Source organism: Lolium perenne, chromosome 4, assembly GCF_019359855.2.
Source record: "Lolium perenne isolate Kyuss_39 chromosome 4, Kyuss_2.0, whole genome shotgun sequence".
NCBI lineage: Eukaryota > Viridiplantae > Streptophyta > Magnoliopsida > Poales > Poaceae > Lolium > Lolium perenne.
Window position 1 is genome coordinate 122,312,876 of NC_067247.2, and position 26,909 is coordinate 122,339,784.

General features: G+C 41.1%; 2 protein-coding genes across 3 annotated transcripts; both read left to right on the top strand.

The window, feature by feature from the left end:
- Window positions 1-10,272: 10,272 nt before the first annotated feature.
- LOC127293787 (probable U3 small nucleolar RNA-associated protein 7) lies at window positions 10,273-15,212 on the top strand. Of its 2 annotated transcripts, none has more exons than XM_051323444.2 (8): window positions 10,273-10,452; window positions 10,741-10,878; window positions 10,980-11,069; window positions 11,608-11,740; window positions 12,193-12,311; window positions 12,712-12,779; window positions 13,387-13,435; window positions 14,009-15,212. In XM_051323444.2, the coding sequence occupies exons 2-8, from the start codon at window positions 10,765-10,767 to the stop codon at window positions 15,029-15,031; spliced, it is 1,596 nt and encodes a 531-aa protein (XP_051179404.1). In that variant the 5' UTR covers window positions 10,273-10,452; window positions 10,741-10,764; the 3' UTR covers window positions 15,032-15,212. The 2 variants fall into 2 exon arrangements, with proteins under 2 accessions (XP_051179404.1, XP_051179405.1); XM_051323445.2 differs by having other exon boundaries at window positions 10,744-10,878.
- Window positions 15,213-18,019: 2,807 nt separating this feature from the next.
- LOC127293788 (dihydrolipoyllysine-residue succinyltransferase component of 2-oxoglutarate dehydrogenase complex 1, mitochondrial) lies at window positions 18,020-22,862 on the top strand. The gene is made up of 13 exons (XM_051323446.2): window positions 18,020-18,162; window positions 20,006-20,066; window positions 20,153-20,180; window positions 20,310-20,377; window positions 20,454-20,528; window positions 20,600-20,655; window positions 20,765-20,809; window positions 20,926-21,177; window positions 21,288-21,382; window positions 21,854-21,944; window positions 22,023-22,133; window positions 22,238-22,432; window positions 22,515-22,862. Exons 1-13 carry the CDS (start codon window positions 18,115-18,117, stop codon window positions 22,704-22,706), a joined length of 1,317 nt encoding a protein of 438 aa, XP_051179406.1. The 5' UTR covers window positions 18,020-18,114; the 3' UTR covers window positions 22,707-22,862.
- The last annotated feature ends 4,047 nt before the right edge of the window (window positions 22,863-26,909 follow it).

Sequence of the window (26,909 nt, forward strand, 5' to 3'; positions counted from 1 at the left end):
ATCATTGCATAGCATATGTTTCAACCAAGTGTCACAAAGGGGTACCTCTATGCCGCCTGTACAAAAGTCTAAGGAGAAAGTTCGCATTGGATTTCTCGCTTTTGATTATTCTCAACTTAGACAACCATACCGGGACAACATAGACAACAGATAATGGACTCCTCTTTAATGCATAAGCATTTCAACAACAGATAATATTCTCATAAGAGATTGAGGATTTGTGTCCAAACTGAAACTTCCACCATGATTCATGGCTTTAGTTAGCGGCCCAATGTTCTTCTCTAACAATATGCATACTCAAACCATTTGATCATGAAAATCGCCCTTACTTCAGACAAGACGAATATGCATATCAACTCACATGATATTCAACAAAGGTAAAAGTTGATGGCGTCCCCAGAAACATGGTTACCGCTCAACAAGCAACTTATAAGAAATAAGATACATAGCAACATATTCAATACCACAATAGTTTTTAAGCTATCTTCCCATGAGCTATATATTGCAAAGATAAAGAATGAAATTTTAAAGGTAGCACTCAAGTAATTTACTTTGGAATGGCAGAGAAATACCATGTAGTAGGTAGGTATGGTGGACACAAATGACATGGTTTTTGGCTCAAGGATTTGGATGCACGAGAAGAATTCCTCTCAATACAAGGCTAGGCTAGCAAGGTTGTTTGAAGCAAACTCAAGTATAAAACGGTGTAGCAAGACTCACATACGAACATATTGTAAGCATTATAAGACTTTACATCGTCTTCTTGGTTGTTCAAACACCTTAATCAGAAAATATCTAGACTCTAGAGACCAATCATGCAAACCAAATTTTAACAAGCTCTATGTAGTTCTTCATTAATGGGTGCAAAGTACATGATGCAAGAGCTTAAACATGATCTATATGAGCACCACAATTGCCAAGTATCAAATTATTCAAGACATTATACCAATTACCACATAAACCATTTTCCGTTTCCAACCATATAGCAATTAACGAAGCGGTTTTCAACTCCGCCATGAACATTAAAGATAGAACTAAGAACACAAGTGTTCATATGAAAAAGCGGAGCGTGTCTCTCTCCCACACAAGCATGAATGTATTCAAACAAAACAAAAACAAACAGACGCTCCAAGTAAAGTACATAAGATGTGACCGAATAAAAATATAGTTTCAAGAGAAGAAACCTGATAAATTGTTGATGAAGAAGGGGATGCCTTGGGCATCCCCAAGCTTAGACGCTTGAGTCTTCTTGAAATATGCAGGGATGAACCACGGGGGCATCCCCAAGCTTAGACTTTTCACTCTTCTTGATCATAGTATATCATCCTCCTCTCTTGACCCTTGAAAACTTCCTTCACACCAAACTCGAAACAAACTCATTAGAGGGTTAGTGCATAATCAAAAATTCACATGTTCAGAGGTGACACAATCATTCTTAACACTTCTGGACATTGCACAAAGCTACTGGAAGTCAATGGAACAAAGAAATCCATCCAACACAGCAAAAGAGGCAATGCGAAATAAAAGGCAGAATCTGTCAAAACAGAACATTCCGTAAAGACGAATTTTTTAGAGGCACTGGACTTGCTCAGATGAAAATGCTCAAATTGAATGAAAGTTGTGTACATATCTGAGGATCACGCACGTAAATTGGCAGATTTTTCAGAGTTACCTACAGAGAACCCTGCCCAAATTCGTGACAGACAGAAATCTGTTTCTACGCAGTAATCCAAATCTAGTATGAACCTTGCTATCAAAGACTTTACTTGGCACAACAATGCAATAAATTAAAGATAAGGAGAGGTTGCTACAGTAGTAACAACTTCCAAGACTCAAATATAAAAAAAAGTACTGTAGCAAAATAAAAAACATGGGTTATCTCCCAAGAAGTGCTTTCTTTATAGCCATTAAGATGGGCTCAGCAGTTTTAATGATGCACTCCCAAGAAATAAGAGTTGAAGCAAAAGAGAGCATCAAGAAGCAAATTCAAAACAAATTTAAGCCTAACCCACTTCCTATGAATAGGGATCTTGTAAATAAACAAGTCATGTAAGCACAAAGCAACAAGCATAGAAAGGCAATACAAGTGCAACTTCAAAAATTTCAGCATATAGAGAGGTGTTTTAGTAACATGAAAATTTCTACAACCATATTTTTCTCTCTCATAATAACTTTCAGTAGCATCATGAACAAACTCAACAATATAACTATGATACGTCTCCGACGTATCGATAATTTCTTATGTTCCATGCCACATTATTGATGATATCTACATGTTTTATACACATTATATGTCGTATTTATGCATTTTCCGGCACTAACCTATTAACAAGATGACGAAGAGCCAGTTGCTGTTTTCTGCTGTTTTTGGTTTCAGAAATCCCACAAAGGAAATATTCTCGGAATTGGACGAAATCAACGCCCAGGGTCCTATTTTGCCACGAAGCTTCCAGAAGACCGAAAGGGAAACAAAGTGAGGCGACGAGGCGGCGACACGCCAGGGCGGCGTGGCCCACCTCCTGGCCGTGCGGCCCTGTTGTGTGGGCCCCTCGCGTCGCCTCCTGACCTACCCTTCCGCCTACTTAAAGCCTCCGTCGCGAAACCCCCAGTACCGAGAGCCACGATACGGAAAACCTTACTGAGACGCCGCCGCCGCCAATCCCATCTCGGGGGATTCGGGAGATCGCCTCCGGCACCCTGCCGGAGAGGGGAATCATCTCCCGGAGGACTCTTCACCGCCATGATCGCCTCCGGAGTGATGAGTGAGTAGTTCACCCCTGGACTATGGGTCCATAGCAGTAGCTAGATGGTCGTCTTCTCCTTATGTGCTTCATTGTTGGAACATGTGAGCTGCCTAACATGATCAAGATCATCTATCTGTAATGCTATATGTTGTGTTTGTCGGGATCCGATGGATAGAGAATACTATGTTATGTTAATTATCAATCTATTACCTATGTGTTGTTTATGATATTACATGCTCTCCGTTATTAGTAGAGGCTCTGGCCAAGTTTTTACTCTTAACTCCAAGAGGGAGTATTTATGTTCGATAGTGGGTTCATGCCTCCATTAAATGCAGGACGATGTGAGAGAAAGTTCTAAGGTTGTGGATGTGCTGTTGCCACTAGGGATAAAACATTGATGCTATGTCCAAGGATGTAGTTATTGATTACATTACGCACCATACTTAATGCAATTGTCTGTTGTTTGCAACTTAATACCGGAAGGGGTTCGGATGATAACCTGAAGGTGGACTTTTTAGGCATAGATGCATGCTGGATAGCGGTCTATGTACTTTGTCGTAATGCCCAATTAAATCTCACAATACTTATCATATCATGTATGTGCATTGTCATGCCCTCTCTATTTGTCAATTGCCCGACTGTAATTTGTTCACCCAACATGCTATTTATCTTATGGGAGAGACACCTCTAGTGAACTGTGGACCCCGGTCCTATTCTTTTACATCGCATACAATCTACTGCAATTGTTCTTTACTGTTTTCTGCAAACAATCATCTTCCACACAATACAGTTAATCCTTTGTTACAGCAAGCCGGTGAGATTGACAACCTCACTGTTATGTTGGGGCAAAGTACTTTGGTTGTGTTGTGCAGGTTCCACGTTGGCGCCGGAATCACTGGTGTTGCGCCGCACTACATCCCTCCGCCATCAACCTTCAACGTGCTTCTTGGCTCCTCCTGGTTCGATAAACCTTGGTTTCTTTCTGAGGGAAAACTTACTGCTGTGCACATCACACCTTCCTCTTGGGGTTCTCAACGGACGTGTGTTTCACGTGCATCAAGACTGTTTTCTGGCACCGTTGCCGGGGAGATCAAGACACGCTGCAAGGGGAGTCTCCACAATCCAATCTCTTTACTTTGTTTTTTGCCTTGCTTTATTTTATTTACTACTTTGTTTGCTACACTTAAACAAAACACAAAAAAAAATTAGTTGCTAGTTTTACTTTATTTATTGTCTTGCTCTCTATATAAAAAACACAAAAAAATTAGTTACTTGCATTTACTTTATCTAGTTTGCTTTATTTACTACTGCTAAAATGAATACCCCTGAAAACACTAAGTTGTGTGACTTCACAAACACTAATAATAATGATTTCCTATGCACACCTATTGCTCCACCTGCTACTACAGCAGAATTCTTTGAAATTAAACACCTTTCTTGAATCTTGTCATGAGAGAGCAATTTTCTGGTGTTAGTTCTGATGATGCTGCTGCCCATCTTAATAATTTTGTTGAACTATGTGAACTGCAAAAGTATAAGGATGTAGATGGTGATATTATAAAATTGAAATTGTTTCCTTTCTCATTAAGAGGAAGAGCTAAAGATTGGTTGCTATCTTTGCCTAAGAATAGTATTGATTCATGGACTAAATGTAAGGATGCTTTTATTGGTAGATATTATCCTCCTGCTAAAATTATATCTTTGAGAAGTAGCATAATGAATTTTAAGCAATTAGATAATGAACATGTTGCTCAAGCATGGGAGAGAATGAAATTTTTGGTAAAGAATTGCCCAACCCACGGACTGACTACTTGGATGATCATCCAAACCTTCTATGCAGGACTAAATTTTTCTTCGTGGAACCTATTGGATTCAGCTGCTGGAGGTACCTTTATGTCCATCACTTTGGGGGCGGCTACAAAGCTTCTTGATAATATGATGATAAATTACTCTGAATGGCACACGGAAAGAGCTCCACAAGGTAAGAAGGTAAATTCTGTTGAAGAAACCTCCTCCTTGAGTGATAAGATTGATGTGATTATGTCTATGCTTGTGAATGGTAGATCTAATGTTGATGCTAATAATGTTCCTTTAGCTTCATTGGTTGCTCAAGAAGAACATGTTGATGTGAATTTCATTAAAAATAATAATTTCAACAACAATGCTTATAGGAACAATTCTGGTAATAACTATAGGCCATATCCTTCTGCTAATGGTAATGGTTATGGTAATTCTTATGGGAATTCTTACAACAATAATAGGAGTGTACCCCCTGGTCTTGAAGCCATGCTTAAAGAATTTATTAGTACACAAACTGCTTTTAACAAATCTGTTGAGGAAAAGCTTGATAAAATTGATATTCTTGCTTCTAAGCACTGTTCAAAAACTAGGCCGATTCAACGATTACTAGGCCGATTAATCGCTACTAGGAGCTTGACCGTGTCGATTACCATTAATCTCTTGTGTTAATCCTTTAGCCCGATTAATCATTCCAAAATTCCGATTACTAGGTATTTTCCCGATTAACTACCATAATTGGTCAAAAAAGCTACAATATTTTCAATGCATATCGTTAATACAGGCGCTAGCCCTCCCCAATAAAGTAGATTTTGCGAAGCTCCCGCTTGATTGCAGCCTCCAGTAGCTTCATTTCCACTGTTGCCAAATAGTTTCTTGCCCTCCCAGACCAGTTACTCATAGTTTCCCAGACCTCAGATACAGGAGCTCGATCACCATTCGGAGCTCGTCTAGTAACTAGAGGACGCCTTCAATAGGTTAGGTGGTTGAGGTGTAAGAGGGGTCGTACCCTAGGTAGGTGGTGGGAGAATATAAACTTCAGAGATGAGAGGAGAAGAAATGGAAGGAAGGAACACGACTTTGGCTAGTGGATCCTGATTTGCTCCTGACCTTAAAGATTAGGTCATGGAGGAGAAGTGTACAAGTTTTTCTACGATTTTAGGCTTTAGAGAAGTAGGGAGAAACATATAGAGGCTCATATACTATTATTTTTCTTATATAAATTGTTTTAAGTGAAAATATGTGTAGGTTGCACCAATTAATAGTCGACCGATTAAATCAGTTAATCGTCCGAATTCCGATTAATCGCTACTCCCAAGCCGGCCGAGCAGTTAACGATTACCGATTTCCTTAACATTGCTTCTAAGGTTGATAGACTTGCCTCTGATGTTGATCTTTTAAAATCGAAAGTTATGCCTAATAAGGATATTGAAAATAAAATTGTTACCTCAGCAAATGCCATCCAAGTTAGAATTAATGAGAATATAAGATTAATGGCTGAACTGCGTGCTAGGTGGGATAGAGAAGAAAATGAAAAACTAGCTAAAGAGAATAATGTAGCTAAAGTTTGGACTATTACCACCACTAGTAATGATAATGATTCACATGTTGCTACACCTCCTACTATCAATGGTAAAATAATTGGTGTTGGCAATGTTTCTACTCCTAGTGCAAAGCGTACAAAACTGCCTGAAATTACTAAAACTGCTGAAACTGCCTGTGATAAAACTGCTGAAATTTTTTCCAACATTGGGGATGATGATCCCATTGCTGTAGCTCATAATGATTTAGATTTTGATGATTGTCACATCTCTGAAGTTATAAAGTTCTTACAAAAACTTGCTAAGAGTCCCAATGCTAGTGCTATAAATTTGGCCTTTACAAAACATATTACAAATGCTCTCATAAAAGCTAGAGAAGAGAAACTAAAACTTGAAACCTCTATTCCTAGAAAGTTAGAAGATGGTTGGGAGCCTATCATTAAGATGAGGGTCAATGATTTTGATTGTAATGCTTTATGTGATCTTGGTGCAAGTATTTCTATCATGCCTAAGAAAGTCTATGATATGCTTGACTTGCCACCATTGAAAAATTGTTATTTGGATGTTAATCTTGTTGATAATGCTAAAAAGAAACCTTTGGGGAGAGTTGATAATGTTCGCATTATGGTTAACAATAACTTTGTCCCCGTTGATTTTGTTGTCTTGGATATTGAATGCAATGCATCTTGTCCCATTATATTGGGAAGACCTTTTCTTCCAACCGTTGGTGCTACTATTGATATGAAGGAAGGTAATATTAAATATCAATTTCCTCTCAAGAAAGGTAAGGAACACTTCCCTAGAAAAAGAATGAAGTTACCTTATGATTCTATTATTAGAACAAATTATGATGTCGATGCTTCATCTCTTGATAATACTTGATTCACACTTTCTGCGCCTAGCTGAAAGGCGTTAAAGAAAAGCGCTTATGGGAGACAACCCATATTTTTACTACAGTACTTTGTTTTATATTTGAGTCTTGGAAGTTGTTTACTACTGTATCAACCTCTCCTTATCATGTTTTTGTGCCAAGTAAAGTCTCTATGGTAAAGTTGATGCTAGATTTGGATTGCTGCGCAGAAACAGCATTGCTGTCTGTCACGAATTCGCACAGAAGTCTCTGTAAAAAAATCAAAAAAATCTGCAAATTTACGTGTGTGATCCTCAGATATGTACGCAACTTTCATTAGTTTTGAGTTTTTCCGTTTGAGCAAGTTAAGTGCCCCTTCCAGGTTCGTCTTTACGGACTGTTCTGTTTTTGACAGATTCTGCCTTTTATTTCGCATTGCCTCTTTTGCTACGTTGGATGAATTTCTTTGATCCATTAATGTCCAGTAGCTTTGTGCAATGTCCAGAAGTATTAATAATGATTGTGTCACCTCTGAACATGTGAATTTTTGATTATGCACTAACCCTCTAACGAGTTTGCTTGAAGTTTGGTGTGAAGGAAGTTTTCAAGGGTCAAGAGAGGAGTATGATATACCAAGATCAAGAGGAGTGAAAGCTCTAAGCTTGGGGATGCCCCGGTGGTTCACCCCTGCATATTTTAAGAAGACTCAAGCGTCTAAGCTTGGGGATGCCCAAGGCATCCCCTTCTTCATCGACAACATCATCAGGTTCCTCCCCTGAAACTATATTTTTATTCAGTCACATCTTATGTACTTTGCTTGGAGCGTCGGTTTATTTTTATTTTTGTTTTTGTTTGAATAAAATGGATCCTAGCATTCATTGTGTGGGAGAGAGACACGCTCCGCTGTTGCATATGGACAAATATGTCCTTAGGCTTTACTCATAGTATTCATGGCGAAGGTTGAATCTTCTTCGTTAAATTGTTATATGGTTGGAATCGGGAAATGCTACATGTAGTAATTCTAAAATGTCTTGGATAATTTGATACTTGGCAATTGTTGTGCTCATGTTTAAGCTCTTGCATCATATACTTTGCACCCATTAATGAAGAAATACATAGAGCTTGCTAAAATTTGGTTTGCATATTTGGTCTCTCTAAAGTCTAGATAATTTCTAGTATTGAGTTTTGAACAACAAGGAAGACGGTGTAGAGTCTTATAATGTTTACAATATGTCTTTTATGTGAGTTTTGCTGCACCGGTTCATCCTTGTGTTTGTTTCAAATAACCTTGCTAGCCTAAACCTTGTATCGAGAGGGAATACTTCTCATGCATCCAAAATCCTTGAGCCAACCACTATGCCATTTGTGTCCACCATACCTACCTACTACATGGTATTTCTCCGCCATTCCAAAGTAAATTGCTTGAGTGCTACCTTTAAATTCCATCATTCGCCTTTGCAATATATAGCTCATGGGACAAAATAGCCTTAAAAACTATTGTGGTATTGAATATGTACTTATGCACTTTATCTCTTATTAAGTTGCTTGTTGTGCGATAACCATGTTCCTGGGGACGCCATCAACTACTCTTTGTTGAATATCATGTGAGTTGCTATGCATGTCCGTCTTGTCTGAAGTAAGGGAGATTTACCACTCATTTAATGGTTATAGCATGCATAATGTTAGAGAAGAACATTGGGCCGCTAACTAAAGCCATGATCCATGGTGGAAGTTTCAGTTTTGGACATATATCCTCAATCTCATATGAGAACATTAATTGTTGCTACATGCTTATGCATTAAAGAAGAGTCCATTATCTGTTGTCTATGTTGTCCCGGTATGGATGTCTAAGTTGAGAATAATCAAAAGCGAGAAATCCAAATGCGAGTTTTCTCCTTAGACCTTTGTACAGGCGGCATAGAGGTACCCCTTTGTGACGCTTGGTTAAAACATGTGTATTGCAATGATAATCCTGGTAATCCGAGCTAATTAGGACAAGGTGCGGGCACTATTAGTACACTATGCATGAGGCTTGCAACTTGTAAGATATAATTTACATGATACATATGCTTTATTACTACCGTTGACAAAATTGTTTCATGTTTTCAAAATAAAAGCTCTAGCACAAATATAGCAATCGATGCTTTCCTCTTTGAAGGACCTTTCTTTTACTTTTATGTTGAGTCAGTTCACCTATCTCTCTCCACCTCAAGAAGCAAACACTTGTGTGAACTGTGCATTGATTCCTACATACTTGCATATTGCACTTGTTATATTACTCTATGTTGACACTATCCATGAGATATACATGTTATAAGTTGAAAGCAACCGCTGAAACTTAATCTTCCTTTGTGTTGTTTCAATACCTTTACTTTGATTTATTGCTTTATGAGTTAACTCTTATGCAAGACTTATTGATGCTTGTCTTGAAGTACTATTCATGAAAAGTCTTTGCTTTATGATTCATTTGTTTACTCATGTCATTACCATTGTTTTGATCGCTGCATTCATTACATATGCTTACAATAGTATGATCAAGGTTATGATGGCATGTTGCTTGATACGCGTACAACACGCGTCCGTTGGGAACCCCAAGAGGAAGGTGTGATGCGTACAGCGGCAAGTTTTTCCCTCAGTATGAAACCAAGGTTTATCGAACCAGTAGGAGCCAAGAAGCACGTTGAAGGTTGATGGCGGCGGGATGTAGTGCGGCGCAACACCAGAGATTCCGGCGCCAACGTGGAACCTGCACAACACAACCAAAGTACTTTGCCCCAACGAAACAGTGAGATTGTCAATCTCACCGGCTTGCTGTAACAAAGGATTAACCGTATTTTGTGGAAGATGATTGTTTGCAGAAAACAGTAGAACAGTATTGCACAGCGGAACTCCGTCCGATCATCCCGCGTGCCGTGTAGGCTGTTGGATGGAGCGCGTCCACTAGTACTAAACCACGCCGCCGTCGCCAAGACTCTCACCCGCCGGTCTCCTCCACTCCACCCTGCACTGCCGCAGCACCTACACCGGAAGAGCGCCCGTGCCGCCGTCCTCGACTCCCGACTCATCTCTGCACTTCTCCACGGTGGCGGCGGCGACTCGAGTGGGTGCGCGCGTCCATTGTTTACTTCTCAAGGTTTTTTTTTCTCCAACTGAGCTTTTGAAACGAAAGGTGAGGTTCGAAGGCTCGAGTGCAGCCCAGCACGGAGGAACTTTGGGGCCCAATGTTTACACCCGTTCTGGATCGAAAGCCAGGCACTTAGCCTTAGCACATCCTCTCCTAAAAATAGCAGGCCCAACCCAACCCATCATGTCCTGAGTCCTGACCTACCTCAAGCCGACCCAGTGCTGCTCCTAAACCTCTACCAAGCCACCACCGCCGGCGCCACACAAACCCCCGCCGCCATCAGCGCCGTTCTGGTTGCTCATACCGTCGCAGCCATCGCCGTCTGGCTGCAGCTCGTTATAGCGTCGCTGCTGACTGCACCTCGCAGTTGCGCGGTCTTGGACTCTGGTCTTTGAGGTACTATCATCAAACCTCCACAGATTATGGCCGTGCCCGTGGAACCCCGGCGCACCATCTAGATCCGCCTCTGAATTATTCGGATGTTGTCTTTTTTCCTCTTTCTTTGCTGCGAGCAACACGGGATGGGCAGGTTGTTCGCTGCGTGGTGGAGTACCAATAGCAGTTTCTTCCCCTGACGAATTTAGTTAGGGCAGACGAATGCTGCTGCTGCTGCTGCTAATTAGCTCGCTTCGTTTTTCTTCGGCGACAAGGCCCGTCTCATTATCTGTATTTTCCACTGCACAGCAGGGTTGTGAGCACCTGAGCAGAATGGGGATCGCCAAGGAAGAAGACCCCAAGGGGATAAAGAACCACCAAGACGCTGTCGAAGTAATGGAGATGAAGGTGGCCAAGTTCTCGCGGGGCAAGGCTGCGAACTTGGCGGTAGGACTATTGCTCTCCTACAAGTCTAGTCGTGCAAGTTTATTATTATAGCGCTAATTGCTACCTCTGACTTTTTTGGTTTTACTGGAATGGCTTCGCAGAATTTGCGCGACAAGAAATTGAAAGGACAGCTGACCGGAAAGGAGAAGCTGATTGGGCTATCTGCCAAGGCTGCCGCACAGACTGAGAAGGTTTGGCGTGGTGGATTTGTTGCTATATACAAATTAATACAAGTAGCTATCTCAGATAGAAATCTAAAGGGCACCCAGTAAAAGAGTGTGTGCATGATGCAAGGGAATCTGCTATTCTAAACTGCTATACTGTTGGTGTTCTATCGTATAGCTCATGTCTACAGAATTTATTACATGTTAAATTTGACATGGGTCTATCTGGCTTTGTCATTAAAGGAGTGATAGCCAACAGTACATTTTGTTTGTAGGGATAGTTTGTTGCTTTAGATTAATTTTTCAATACCACATCACCAGTTATTACGGACATGGCTATCATTTTCATGCCATTTGGACGATGAACTCTTGCTGTCTTGCATAACCTCATGGGGCTTGTTGGAACAACATTGTAGCACACTAGCACTCCAACAATTTAAAACTCCTTGCTATGCCTATTTTTCTTATCTGGCCACCTTATGCTTCTTCATCTTTGTACTTGACAACTATCAATTAAACACGAGAGAATTTGCATTTTACTGATTTTCTATTACTCAACTTGCAGTGGTTTCTGCCTATCGAGGGGGGCTACTTAGAGCCTGAAGGTTTCGAGAAGACATATAGATACGACCAACAATCTATTGTTCAGGAAGTCGACATTTCGAGTTCAAAAAAACCATTTGATATGATCTTGCCTGGTAACTACGTAATTATTTTTATGTTCTTTGTAATTATGCCACCATTGCTACATGTCCCAGTACCAACAACAGCAAATGTATAATTCAGATTCTGGCAGAAAACACCATTGATGATACTTATAGAGTACCATTAGATGATTATAGTTTCCAAATTAAAGTACTTATTTCTTGATATTTATTGGGCATGTCTTCTTCAGATTTTCCTGTGCTTGTCTTCTACAGATACGGGCGAAAGTTAGTTTTTAAACATTTATTAACATCATATTGACACTAGCAGTTTCATATGATTAAACAGTTTCAGTTATTTGAGTGGTTGACTGAGGCAACTTTGCTGCAACTCTTATGCTTTGACATTGGACATACTTTATATGGCCACCTTCTTGAACTTCCTCAATCATTGATTTATAACCACTGAAATATGAGGGGGCTGACTAGCTCTTGTTTTCTTGCAGTTCTTGGTCCTTATACTCTTGAATACACATCAAATGGTCGCTACATGATAGTAGGTGGACGAAAAGGTCATATTGCTATGATGGATATGTTGAATATGGATCTCATCAAGGAGTTTCAGGTCAGCTTTCAGTATCCATGAAGTTTCCCAGCATGTGGTTATTTCCATTTCTGTTTGAAGTTTAGCGAGTCGAAGTGTAGTCAAAATCTTGCTTATAGGATGGCATTTGTTCTTCTTTCTCCTTTTGTCTGGAACAGCTAGACAGCGGCTAATAGTACCTCTTTGAACCTTGATGGTCTGTATTGTCTAGATGATTTTCTGGTAGCTTTCACTTTTGATGGTGACTTATAGAAAAAGACCCCCTGCATTGTTTTGTCCCTGGTCGAAATGTTACTGTTATCCCCCACTTTTCTCCAGAACTATCCTCTCATTCTTATAATCACAATGACTAGACATTTTTAATGTCATTTCTTATATTGCACTTCATTTATACTGTACTTATCTTATAATTTTTTTCTAGGTGAGGGAAACTGTGCGTGATGTGGCATTCTTACACAACGATCAACTCTTTGCAGTCGCCCAGAAAAAGTAATTTCTTGACTGTACTTAAGCTTTGCGATATATTTCCATTGCTCACAAAATATATCAACATTTTCTATCTTGTAATGTTAAAGAACGTAAGAAGATCACCCTATGGCCTGATGCTCTAGAAAGTTCACACCAACTTGTGCTCAGATCCCGAAACATAAGAACCAATATTACACAGTGGTTTGATTTGTGGACCAACAGTGCTATATAATTCACTAAGGGGTTCCTTATACACTTTACCTTGAGGGGTATCATCATAATAGTATGACATCTGTGAACAAGAAGTCTAATTTCTGGCAGTATCTTGAATTGTTTGTACATAAACATGCGAGGTAGGTGCAGCTTAGAATTGCCTTCTGAATTCAATACTCGTGAATCGTTTGTTGGTCTTGACTTTGGGACTGTTTATTGTTGATTTAATACGCTGCTGGTTAATACTGTACATAGAAATGGTGCTTAGCAGTTGTAAATGTCTGCTGCCTCGTCTCTTTTTTCCTCATTTCACACCAATTCATGGTAGGACCGTTGAAGGGTTGTGCACTCATGCTATTTATGATATTGTTTCTTTGAAATTATGTAGTTCCTCACAGGAATATTGTTGAAACAGGTATCCATACATATATAATCGTCACGGCACAGAAATTCATTGTCTAAAGGTAATTCTGATGTTATTATCTTCGTGTTCGTGGCAATTGTATCCTAGTCATTTATGATTTTGAGAAATTTATTGTAAATGTCAATTTTACATATGCTTGCTTTGTAGAAAAAAGTACTTAATAATAGAATGTTCCTATTCATAGTTATTCTTATTTAACTAATGACAGAAATGATTTTTAAAGTACCACCCAAACCACGTGTTGCTTGAGATCCACATGTCAGTGCGAAATGCAGATGCATCTTTTACAACTTCTAGCTTTGGAGTGGCAAAATGCCTGCATGCAAATTTCCAAATAGATTATTCATCAACTAATGTTTATGAGTTTTTTTTTGTGCCAGAGGGCAGAGGGCCTTCCAGTTATGTACTTATTTGCACTAGACAGTTAGGGATTTCGTGGGACAATACTTTTGCTTCTTAAGCATGATAACTGTGTATCAACATAGTTCTTAGAGCTATCTATCATCAATTTGTACTCGGTGCATATTTGAAGATGTGCCATACTGCCATCTCTAATATGCAGTTATACCTTATTTTTGAGAGTCTAATCAGTGACCACTCTTCTGTTTCACAGGAACATGGTAAAGCGCTGAAACTTCAGTTTCTGGAAAAGCACTTTCTGTTGGCATCGATAAACAGCTTCGGGCAGCTCCACTACCAAGATATGAGCACTGGTGAGATGATTGCAAACTACAGGACAGGTCTTGGGCGCACGGATGTTATGCGGGTAAATCCCTACAATGCTGTCATTGGCCTTGGACATGCTGGTGGCAAAGTTACCATGTGGAAGCCAACCAGTGTGAAACCACTTGTGACAATGCTGTGCCACAATGGCCCCGTGACTGCTGTTGCATTTGACAGGGGCGGTCACCTTATGGCAACTGCAGGTGTTGACAGGAAGATTAAGATTTGGGATATGAGGAAGTATGAGGTTGTGCACTCGTACCCTGCACGTGCTCAGTCCTTGGATTTCAGCCAGAAGGGGTTGTTGGCCGGCAGTAACGGATCTCTAGTAGAGATATACAGGGATTGTGGAGGCCAGGATTATAAACTCTATATGAAGCATAGAATGGTAAAGGGATATCAGGTTGGTAAGGTTCTGTTCCGCCCATACGAGGATATCTGCGGGATTGGACACTCGATGGGTCTCTCTGCCATTCTAGTTCCTGGATCAGGTGAGGCGAACTTTGACACCTTTGTTGATAACCCTGTGGAGACTTCCAAGCAAAGGAGGGAGAAGGAGGTGCAGGCCCTCCTTAGCAAGCTTCAACCGGAGACTATCATGCTCAACCCGAATATGATTGGTAGCGTAAGACAGCCAAAGAAGAAAGAGAAGAAGACCAAGAAGGAGATTGAAGAGGAGATTGAAGATGCCGTGGATGCTGCCAAGAACACCAGGGTGAAGAAGAAGACCAAGGGTAGGAGCAAGCCCAGCAAGCGGGCCAAGAAGATGGAGGAAGTGGTCCTGAGAGCCAAGAGGCCTTTGCTGGATCAGTACAAGGAAATCGAGGGGCAGCCTGACAAGAAGCAACGGGTAGGTGAGAAGACCGAGCTGCCGAAAGCCTTGCAGCGGTTTGCTAAGAAAGGGCAGTCGTGATCTTGTTTATTGCTAGTGTCTGCTGTAGTATGATGTAGCTGGCGAGTAGTATCTTGTTCCATGTGAACTTGCTACATGAGGCAATGGTGCGAAATGTATGGACCGCAATTTTGTACTCTGACTCTATATTCCAGTTGGGCATTGGCCTACAGGTTGGAATGCATCTCATTTGTTCTTTTTCTGAAGTTGGCCTCCTTTTATTTGGGCGTTGAGGCTTGTGAGGTTTATTTTTATCAAAATGGCAATGCATTTGTGGTGTTGATACTGTAGTATGCAATTGCTTCCTGATCAAAATGGCAATCCATATGGTGAGCACCCACACTGGGAACTCTGTTGCTTATGCACATTTCAGACGCCAGACATGGGTGTAGTTTTCTTGAATAAACGAATAAATTTAGGGCTAATAATAGGTTTCATCCATTGTACATTTGTACCATACCTGTTCCTGAACGTGGTGACTGAATCTTGGATGGTCTGAAATCCCATAAGGCCAGAGTATGTCAGCTGTTCTGTGAAGTTCATGTGGTCTGGTCACGTCGTACGGTGCGTTTTCTTTGTGGCAGATTCCAGCCGTCGTGGAAGGAGAAAAGAAAGAGGAGTTGCAGCCAGAAGAAGGAAGTTTCACAAGGACGACTTGTCGACTCGTGGTCTCTCTTTTACTGAGACTGAAGAAGAGACAGCAAACAAAGCGAACGAGAAACGACCCATCAAACTCACTCTTGGTTTGTTTGCTATTGGCAGCCGTCCAACGTTGAACAAGTATGTGAGATAGTCAACCCGCACCAAAACCATCGTGCCGTCTCGCATGGAAAACTCGATATACACAAAATCTTAACAAGGAGTGCCATGCTCGATCAGTACTGACAATTCCGTACGTTAGAAAGCGAGTTAATAGCATAAAATCACCACTTTAACGGTGAAATTTACCGTATACCACCACTTTCTGTTTGCGGGACAAAAAACCACCAGATTTTGCAAGGTTTTTTTGCGAAATACACTAAACGCGAATTGAACGTGAATTGACAGCGAATTAACAGGGAATCTGACAGGTGGGTCCCATTGTCAGCGCTGAGGTGGCAACGCTGTGCAGCAGTTTGCTGATGTGGACAGAGGGCCCACGTGTCAGTCCACATTAAAAAAGTAAAAAAATCCAAAAAGCATAAAATTGGGGAGGTTATCTCCTCCCGTGAACACCGGCTGCCGGCCGTCGGAGTACTCCCGCCGCCGCCCCAGTGAGAAGGACGGCGCCGGCGAGGATATCCCCTAGCGCCACCGGGCCCTAGCTCCACCCCCGCCGCCAGGCCCCAGCTCCCACGCCACCGTGCCCCCTGCAGCACCCGCGCCGGCGCGCCGCCGCCCCGAGCGACCACTAGCATCGCCGCCGTGTTCCCGCTCGCTCGTCGCCGCTTCCCTTGCTCGCGATCGAGTAACACCGCCGCGATCGAGCAGCGCCACCGCGGTCGAGCCGCGCCGTCGGGCCCTTGCTCGCGATCGAGCAGCGCCGCCACGCCTGGATTCCGCTATGCGAGGCGCGATGCGTGAGATGGGGTCAGGTCGCCGGCCGTCGTGCACAAGCGCCGCCGCCCCTGCAGCGCCCGCGCCGCCGTCCCCTCATTGTACGGCCATACGCTGCCGCCGCACCCCAAAGCTCGCGGCCAAGCACCGCCGCCGCGCGACCCGTGCTCGCCGACGACCCCGTCGCTCCCTCGCGTTGTGGCCAGGGCTCCCCGACGGGGCTGGGGAGGGGGACGACCCGGGTTCGACAGCGGGAAGGCCTGGGAGGAGGGGCGCCCGCGCCGCCGTGCCCTTACTCCACGCCCATGGCGCGACGGCGGTGGCCAAGATGCAGCGGGAGGCACGGTCAACGATTTGGGATTTTTATTTATTCCAATTTTTTGCTTTTTTGCTTTTTGGGATTTTTTTATTTTTTAATGTGACCTAACATGTGGGCCCTATGTCCACATCAGCAAACTACTGCATAGTGTTGCCACCTCAGCGCTGACAATGGGACCGACCTGTTAGATTCCCTGTCAATTCGCGTTCAATTCGTGTTTAGCGCATTCTATGAAAACCTCGCAAAATGTGGTGATTTTTTGTCCCGCAAACGTAAAGTGGTGGTGTTCGGTAAATTTCACCATCAAAATGGTGGTTTTATGCTATTTACTCTTAGAAAGCACATCGGTAAGATGAAAAGAACAAATATAGTTTTCAAAGTTCAAAGAAGTTGGCGATCCTAGCTAGAAAATTTATACTCCCTCCAATCCATAATAAGTGTTGGAACTTAGTACAACATATACTTTTTAAAAATGTAATACAACATAGGTATTGCAAAATATTATATTATCTGGGCACTACAAAATATAATATAGCCCGAGAAGAAAATTAAATAAATTTAGTACTTCCAATTTTGTCAGTTCACACTGGTTTTCCACCGAGGTCATAAAAAAGGTCCCTCTAGATGAAAATTTTACAAATTTAAAATAATAATGTTGTCAATTTATGAACAATCTCTTAGCATGTTTTTGCAACAACTTATATACACTTCCCATATGGGTAGGCACTTTAAGGCGTTTCGCCCGCCCGCATAATTTCAAGCTACTCGCTTAAATTCCTGCTATCGGTAGTACTATATTGCCCTAGTTTTTCTTTTCACTTTGTCCTAATTTCCTTTTGCACATTGACCTCAGTATTATCGACTTTGGAAGATCAGCGAATAGAAAAACAAGTAGTAAATATTTTTCTTATCCTTATTTTGCCCCTTCGAACATTGGAGCAATCCACCCATGTGAAAGGGACAAATTTGTGTACTCGGGAGAGAAGGGTCAGGAGAAAGAAAAAAAAAGGCGCAGCGTGGCTCCTCGGCGCGGCGACACGCAGTTTTTTCTTCTACTTTTACTTTGTTGTTAATAATATCCTTTTGCTTCCTTAAAAGCACCGATTTAACAGAGGCCAAAAGGGCAAAAAATAGAAAGGAAACAAAAACAGGATCCCAGGCAGGCAGGAAGGGGCCGCATTCTCTCTTCCTTCCTCCCCGCAGATCGGCGACCACCGCAGCCGCCCGCCCGCCCGCCCGTCTCCGGCGAATGGCGTCCCGCCTCGCGACCCGCCTCCTCTTCCGCCGCCGCGCCGCTGTAACCCCTCCCTCTTCCCTCTCCCGCCTTTTGTTTTTTTTGTTCGTAATACTTCGATTTATTCTGGCGATCTGGCGCCATGATTCGGCTAGATTGGCGGCCCCTTTTGGGATCATTTCCTGGCCGATTTCGCCTGTGACGGGTGGAGGCGATTTGGTGTCTCTTCGACGTTGTCTGCGCGTAATTTTGGTTTTAGTTTAGAGCCCCTCTCCCTTTCGCCAGATCGTTTTACGAGTGGTACGCGTGGCGGATTTTGACGTTGTATAATATAGGGCGGTAGAGATTTTTGTCCTCTTTGCGTTGGATGATTTTTGATTTGATCCGTGCAGAACTGTTAAACCATGTTTGAAGGAATGACCTGCGACGATGTGGGAGATCGTACGCATTTGTTGCTTGCTTCCGTGCTTGATTTTGGCCTTATTTGGGCAGAGTTCAGGCCGATGGTTTCTAGATTCCAAACGAAACCTGTATGCTGGCATGTGAACGCGAGCAGTAATTTGATGGGAGTGATGTCTTCCTGATGCGTATAGGAAAACCTGCTAGCTATGGTGCAACTAGATGTGGGGAATTCTTGATGTCTGAATCTTAATTTTGTATATCCTGTGAGTTCTAAGACCTAGTTGAGCGGGCTAGAACTCAGATTTTCACACGTAACCATATGCAAATGCAGATGAGCTTTATTCGTACTCATGTTCGTTGATCTGTTTACTACTTCAGTTTGTTATTTTTTTCAATTTTTTTATGGCTGACTCGACTATAAGTTGCAATGTAAGAGAAAAGGGATCTTATGGTCCTTGAACTTGCAGCCGGCCCATCTACATCCATTTAACTTTCAAAATGCATGTTTAGGTCCCTTAAGCACATTAAGTGGCTCACTAGGAGTTCCAGTAAAACGCTGTCGTGTTTTAATTATATAGTGTGGCGGCCTACTCGGGTTAGTGATAAGAAATGGCATGGCTACATCCTTGTTTCAGAGATGTAAGAATTAGTTTGATGGGTCTTCATTATAAGGGCTAATGGAACAAGAATGCCAGTAGGTGTTTTTCTTTTGGGTGCGTTGAATTGAATTAATTGTGCACTAGCACTAATCCAAGTTGGCTCGCTGTATTAGAAAAACATGAAAGCATGTCGTTGGACAAGTTGATGTCCCACTTAAGGTACTTAAGGGACCTAAATGTGCATTTTCCAAGAATAGGGATGCCCCTGTATCTACCACACAAGTTCAAAATGCACTTGCTTGTGCAATAAACTTTGTCAGGAGACAATTTATGAAGCTGAAACTATTTTCCTTTAGTAGATGTTAACATCAGTTGAATGTTCCCTATAGGTAAAAAATGGACAATGGGAAACAAGTCTAGTTGGCAGGGTGAATCCAGATACCACGTACAAATTGATTGCCACAGGGTATCAAGTGTATTACTATAGTACCATAACTTAATTGCATTTTGCATCCCCGCTGGAGCGTATTTATGTTATTTTTTCCCTTCTCAGGATGGAAATTGACATACTAACAACTTTAGTATTATTTTTGGTCATACTTTATTTAGAGTAGTGAGTTTTCCATCCACATAGTAACATAATAATACATCATGCAGTCACCTTTTCTTCTCTAGCGGGAATTATTGTCCTTGCCACTTTTTTTTTTCTCTTGCTGTCATGGAGGCCCAGACCCCATTGTCTGTGACACGGTCAGTAGAAAAATAAGTTGATTCCACTACTTAGTGGCAAAAACGAGTTTCTCTCCCATTCTTTTGTTCGTACAGATTAAATAGTTTCCTTTGTTCATTTACTTTCTTATGCCTAGATTTGGTCTGTCATTCTAATTGTCCTGGTTCGCTTGCAGCTAGTAAGTTTCGTCCAGAGCTATAGACATGCTAGACATTTCAGCACTCAGTTACTCGAAGGTCAGTAGCTCTGGAGATGTTAAATTCAATGTCGATTACTGTTAATGTCCTTAGCAACTAATGCTTTTCTGCAACCTTCATTGTAGGTGTTCCGAGATTTTCAAAGCCAACATGGTAAGGAGTAAGCTTTGTGCTGCACTGTCATTTTCTGATCTGAAAAAGCTCTCTTCATTGGAGATTGTTACTACTTATTACGCTTTATAAACCTGCTGTTGTTGTTGATGGTCTCTTATTTGTTTGTAGTGTACGCTATCTCCTTCCAAATGCTTCTCCTTATCAAATTTGGAGTAGATCATTTGCTTCAGAGAATGGTAAGGTATAGCAGCCCTGTGGTAGATGTAAATAATTACGAATTGCTGCCTGATGAACTCTTTTCTTTGCTGTAAGGTGACTTGGTTGAAGCTGTTGTGCCCCACATGGGTGAATCTGTAACTGATGGAACCCTTGCCAATTTCTTAAAGAGTATGGACCCCTGTGCCTCTCTGCGATTTAAGTGGTTAATGTTTATACTACTGACATGTTATCTGCTGCAGAACCTGGTGATAGAGTTGAAGCTGATGAGGTCATAGCTCAGATTGAAACCGATAAGGTATTTGTTTCATTCACTCATTCTGTGCTAGTATCTGTTTTTAGTTTGTTCTGCAGGTTCTTCATGATAGAATGACACTTAATTAGAAGTGTTCCATTCTATTTTTCAGGTTACTATAGATGTTTCTAGTCCAGAAGCTGGGGTAATTGAAAAGGTGACTGCAGTCTCCCGCATCTTTGATTTAAAAAATACTTTGCATGCCCCGCAAGTCACGTTAATTGCGTACTTAGCAGTATGGTTACTCTTCTGATCACATTAGTGCTTTTGCAGTTCACTGCCAGTGAAGGTGATACTGTTACTCCAGGCACAATAATTGCCACGATATCTAAGTCTGCTGCTCCAAGTGAGACCCATGCTGCACCATCTAAAGAAACCTCCCAGAAGGAGACCCCTCCACCACCTCCTCCAGAGAAACCCAAGGTTGAGGAAAAAACACCAAAAGTTGAATCTGTCAAAAAGCAGGCGTCAAAACTAGCCTCGCCATCAGAACCTCAGCTCCCTCCAAAAGAAAGAGAGAGAAGGGTAAGGTCATATCCATGATTTTGTTTATATATGATTCATAAGATGTGCTATGGAATTTCATGTTTTAGGATTGCGCACACATTTTTACCATGATAACTTGATAACCGCAGGTGTCAATGCCAAGGCTCAGGAAGCGTATTGCGAATCGCTTGAAGGATTCTCAGAACACTTTTGCACTGCTGACTACATTCAATGAAGTTGACATGTAAGTCCATGTGCATCAGACCATCACTTGTTGTTTTCTATTTTTTCTAGTGTGTCTGTGGTTGCTGTAACCGTCTAATGCATACCTCACTGGCTTTTGGCACTTGCATATATAAGCCCTAGTTAACCCAAACAGGACCAAATTTCTCCACTAACATCAATCCTAAAACAGTGCCCCTCTTCATCATGTCCTTTGGGTTGATATGATCATTGTGTAAATGAAGCATCATGATACTGTATCATCAATTATAAATGTTGTGTAAGTATGCTTCGAATATGTTATGCTGCGATAATATTAATCAGGGGAACACAAAACAATGATTAAACTGATATATGGCGGAGTAGTTCTTTTCAGTTTACATCGTTATGCTTAGTTTCTAATGCTTTATCAGTATGTTTTTACTATAAACTGCTGATATGCCCCTGAACAAGTTGTTTCTTTTTTATTGTAACTTTTTCTTCATTGCATTAGGACTAATTTGATGAAGCTGCGTTCCGACTACAAAGATGAGTTTGTTAAGAAGCATGGTGTCAAATTGGGTCTGATGTCCTGCTTTGTTAAGGTAGTGACAATCTGATGAGCTTCTTAAACAATTGTTTGGTAATATGCTGGATTGTCCTAAACCCACTTGTTTTTGCAGGCTGCTGTTTCTGCGCTTCAAAATCAGCCGATTGTCAATGCTGTTATTGATGGTGATGACATCATCTACAGAGACTACATTGACATTAGTGTTGCTGTTGGCACTTCCAAGGTATTGACACCTGTTTTTCTCTATATTGATTAACCAAACTATGAGCATATTTTGTACCACGCATCCTGTTGTAATGAGATGATGTGAATGCCATTTTGCTTTAGGGTCTTGTGGTGCCTGTTATCCGCGATACAGAAGGGATGAACTTCGCGGACATTGAGAAGGGGATAAATGGCCTTGCAAAGAAGGCAACTGAGGGGGCACTGTCTATCGATGAGATGGCAGGGGGAACCTTTACCATATCCAATGGGGGTGTCTATGGAAGCCTTATCAGCACACCTATCATTAATCCGCCGCAGGTTCTCTTTTTGTTTGCTGCCTTGTATTATATTTGCTAGAATTCTACATTAATCCTCCTAACACAATCCACATGTAATGCAGTCAGCAATTCTTGGAATGCATTCCATTGTTCAACGCCCTGTGGTTGTCAACGGTGACATCCTTGCGAGACCAATGATGTACCTTGCACTGACATATGACCATAGGTTGATCGATGGTAGAGAAGCTGTTCTGTTTCTGCGTCGCATCAAGGACGTGGTTGAAGATCCACGGAGGTTGCTCCTTGACATATAGTTCCATATAGTACTTCTGGCATGCCATTGTTGTTGATTTCCGAATAATTGTAAACACAATTTTGACACATGCCGTAGTCGCTTCTCCAAAAATTGAGAATTCGGGTGCTGGCCTCTGAATTTTAGAAGAAAGATAAAAAAACTCGGGTCCTTTTTATGAGGTGGTTAATTTTTTGGGATGAAGTTCCCTAAACATCTCATGATTTACAATAGAAGTGAACCGCACTCGTCGACCTGGTTGTGCTGTTTACCATGATAATTATTCATGTGGGATTCAAAATTTCTGGTATGGTAGGCACACAATTGCTGCCTCTAACTAACTGTCAAGCAGAATTTCAATGTGTTATTTCAGTTATCCTTTTTTCTCTGTTGAAAATCTGTTTCAGTAGTTATGTGTTCCCGCCATTAGAAGTTCCCATGGTTCTGTACGAACACTCATACCCTTTCCCATTCTCTTTAAGATGATCTTTTCTCTGAGAGACTATGTTGGCCCATGCATCATGCATGTGAGACTAGTCCAGCAACCATGGGTATTTAATACACTAGCTTGCCATGTATTCAGCTGAATAAGAACACAAGTGAGAAATGTAGATGGAGAGTCAAAAGTCTCGCACAAGGTGCATAGTAGAAGCAAACTACCAATGATGTATTAGAAGAGAACTGAATTAGTAGGATCAGTGTTATCAAGGTCTGCAAGGGGAAGAGTTGTGCAATGACTCGGTATGGTTATAGCGATCATCTTCTTCAGCACCTTGTGCCAAGCAACTCTGTCATTGGGAACCGCAACAACAGCTCCAAAAGAGCAACTGGTGTTTCTACATGTGGCACCGGTCTGCGGACTAATTGATAGAATTCTATATTTGACATCAAACACAATCTGTATCGAACTAATGCAGTCAGCAATTCTTGAAATGCATTCCAATGTTCGATGCCTTTTGGCTGTGGATGGCAACACTGTTGCAAGATCAATGGTATCCTTGCACTGACATTTTTTTTTTTCAAAATAGGAAACATAGCCCCTGCCTATGCATCAATTGATGCACACAGCCTCATTTATTGCCAAGTTTCAGAGATTCCAAATTTACATCTCATGGATCATAAAAAGTGCCTTGCATTGACATAAGGCCATGGGTTGATCGATGGGGGAGAAACTGTTCCGTTTCTGCACTGCATCATGGTTGTGGTCGAAGATCCGCTCTTGTTGCTCATTGAAATATAGTTCCATGCATTGCTTGCTCTAGCCCACATTTGTTTATCATTGACTTCAGAACAATTATGCACAAACACTTTTGTTAGTGTGTTGTTGTCGCTTCTCCGAAAGTTCATAATTCGGTTCCTAGGGACAAAGCCGGGAAACAAATATAAATCTACATTGAATCTGCTAACATAATCCGTATCTACTACCTCCATACCTGTTTATATGGCAATTACGCATTTCGAGAAAGAAGTTTGGCTACAAATTTAGTCAATAAAATATAAGATAGTATACCATAAAAATTATACCATTGGATTCACATTCAAAAGAAGTTTCTAATTGTATAATTTTTGTAATATATATCCTATATTTTATTAACGAAATTGTTGCTCAAAGTTTTTTCTCGAAAAATGTAATTTCCCTGTAAACCAGTATGGAGGTAGTAATGCAGTCAGTAATCCGTAGAATGCATTCAGTTGTCCAACACCCTCTGCTTGCTGATGTTGACATCCTTATGACCATATTTAGGTCGATTGATGCAAGATAGCAGTTTTGTTTGTGCATCTCCTTGACATATAGTTCCATATAGTACTTATGGCTTACCATTATTTCTTGTTGATTTCGGAGTATTGTAAACATATTGACACATGCAAGATAAAAAAAACTCTTGTCCTTTTTTCGAGGTGGTATTTTCTGGGATGTAGTTCCTTAAGACTACTCATAGTGAGAGTAACTTCACTAGTAGTAACTAAGTGTCCAACTCAGCAAATTTGCTTATGTGGCAGTGAGTTAATGAGGAGAGAGGAGGATGGAGTAACATAGCTAGTTACTGTAACATCACACTTTTCAAGATACAATGAGTCTATAAGCTAATTAATGAAGACATCTATGATACTACTTTGATGTTACTAACCACTATGAAGGTAGTAACATAGAGTAGTAACATGTGCATGTTACTACTCTGTTACTTCCCACTATGACTAGTCTAAGCGTGTTATGATTTACAATAGCAACTGAACACTCTCCTCGACTTGGTTGTGCCGCTTCACATGATAATTATTCATGAGGCGTCTGGTTGGTACCAGGCTGGTGCTTGATCTTGACAGTTTTAGTTTATTTTCCACCTTTACATTTTCGAAATTTCTTGCATGGTACCCAATTGCCGTCTCTAACTGTCAAGTAGAATTTCAGTGAGCTTTTCTTTCGAAAGTTCTTCAGGTCATCCTTTTCTGCATTCTAGCTGCATTTTGTTATTAACACATAGTTTCCGTGAAACTCTGGTCCATTAGTGATGTGTCCCCTCCATTAAAGTGTCGTTTTGTACTAACACTCTCGTACTTTTTCCCATTCTCTTTACGTTCGTCTTCTTTCTCTGAGAGACTATGCTTGCCCATCCATCATGCATGTTTTTTTTCGATAAAGGAGCATAGCCTCTGCATCAATAGATGCACATGGCTTGCTTTATTAAAACCAAGTATGAAGCCACAACCAATTCATCATCACTTATTACAATCACAGGAGAGCTAAGGTCGATACAAGAATCAACCAACTGAAAATATGGCAAACAGAAAAGCTATGCATTTGCTATTCTATTAAGATGCCGCCACGGCGCCACCCAGTAGCCTGGAAAAAGAAGTCCCGAGCAACCACTAGCATCCGGTTGCATTCAATAACCATATCCTCTTGCAACTCCAGTGGGAGGAGTAAAACCCATTGTTGAATTGAATGGGCAGCTCGCCGGATAACCTGCAAAAAATTAGTTCCACTTTGTTTGTTAAAGATAATATCATTTCTAGTTCTCCAAATAGCCCAACAAAGAGCTCAAACATCAATGCGAATTTTATGTCTATCTTCTTCCCTTATCCCATTCAACCATCTACCAAACATATTAGTAATATTAGCTGGTGGAGGAATGTTATAAGTAAGGTACATCACACGTCAAATTATCTCCGCAAAAGGGCAATGAAGAAACAAATGATTAACAGTTTCAGTGGAATCACAAAAACAACATTTTTGTCATCCTTTCCACTTGCGTTTAGCTAGATTATCCTTAGTTAAAAGCACTTTATTCCTAAGAAACCACATAATTTTTTTAATTTTTAACGGAATGTTTAACTTCCATAGATACCTGTGAAGATAGATAGTATGGCCATTCATCCAATCAAGGTACATAGACTTGACCGAAAAAAATACCCGAATCCGTAAGTTTCCAAATAAACTTATCAGGCTCAGATGTTAATTCAATTGTAATTAATCATTGGCATAGATGTAACCATTGTACCCACTTATTATCATTCAACCCTCTTCTAAAAGAAATATTAATTGGGTCAGTAGCAAACACAGTTGATACTAACACATTTTTATGTTGAACAATATTATAGTGTGCCGGATATTGATGGGATAATGGTGTATCTCCCAGCCACATATCCTCCCAGAATCTAACATATGTTCCATCCCCTACTCTGAAATAACCTCTCTGGAAGAAATCATCTTTAACACGCATAAGACCCTTCCAAAAAGGAGAATCAGTCGGTTTAACCTCCACTTGTGCCAGAGTTTTGTTTTTAAGGTATTGTTACATAAAAGCTGCTGCCACATACCCTCCTCTGAAAGAAGTTTAAACAGCCACTTGCTTAGTAAACATTTGTTCTTTAATTCCAATACTTCAATTCCCAACCCACCTTGATCCTTTGGTCTACACAGAATATTCCATCTAGATAATCTATATTTTTTCTTGTGTTCATCAGCCAGAAAAAAATTGATCTGTAAAAATCTAACCTCTTCCTCACCCCAATTGGGATTTCCAAGAATGAAAGCATAAATATTGGAAGACTTGTAAGAACCGAATTAATGAGAACCAACCTATCACCATAAGACAACAATTTACTACGCCAAATCCCCAATTTAGAGGCAAACCTAGTTTCAATAGGATTCCACTCCGCATTCCTCAAAGTCCTATAATGTACCGGAATCCCCAAGTATTTTAAAGGTAAAGTTCCAGATTCACAC

What these genes read in the sequence shown, in the direction of transcription:
- LOC127293787 (XM_051323444.2), top strand. Translation starts at nt 10,765, where the DNA reads ATGGGGATCGCCAAGGAAGAAGACCCCAAGGGGATAAAGAACCACCAA. An exon ending in ATTTGATATGATCTTGCCTG is followed by an intron (nt 11,741 to 12,192) that starts GTAACTACGTAA and finishes GTTTTCTTGCAG; the next exon opens with TTCTTGGTCCTTATACTCTT. An exon ending in CAGAAATTCATTGTCTAAAG is followed by an intron (nt 13,436 to 14,008) that starts GTAATTCTGATG and finishes TCTGTTTCACAG; the next exon opens with GAACATGGTAAAGCGCTGAA.
- LOC127293788 (XM_051323446.2), top strand. Translation starts at nt 18,115, where the DNA reads ATGGCGTCCCGCCTCGCGACCCGCCTCCTCTTCCGCCGCCGCGCCGCT. An exon ending in AAGCTGGGGTAATTGAAAAG is followed by an intron (nt 20,810 to 20,925) that starts GTGACTGCAGTC and finishes GTGCTTTTGCAG; the next exon opens with TTCACTGCCAGTGAAGGTGA. An exon ending in ACATTCAATGAAGTTGACAT is followed by an intron (nt 21,383 to 21,853) that starts GTAAGTCCATGT and finishes TCATTGCATTAG; the next exon opens with GACTAATTTGATGAAGCTGC.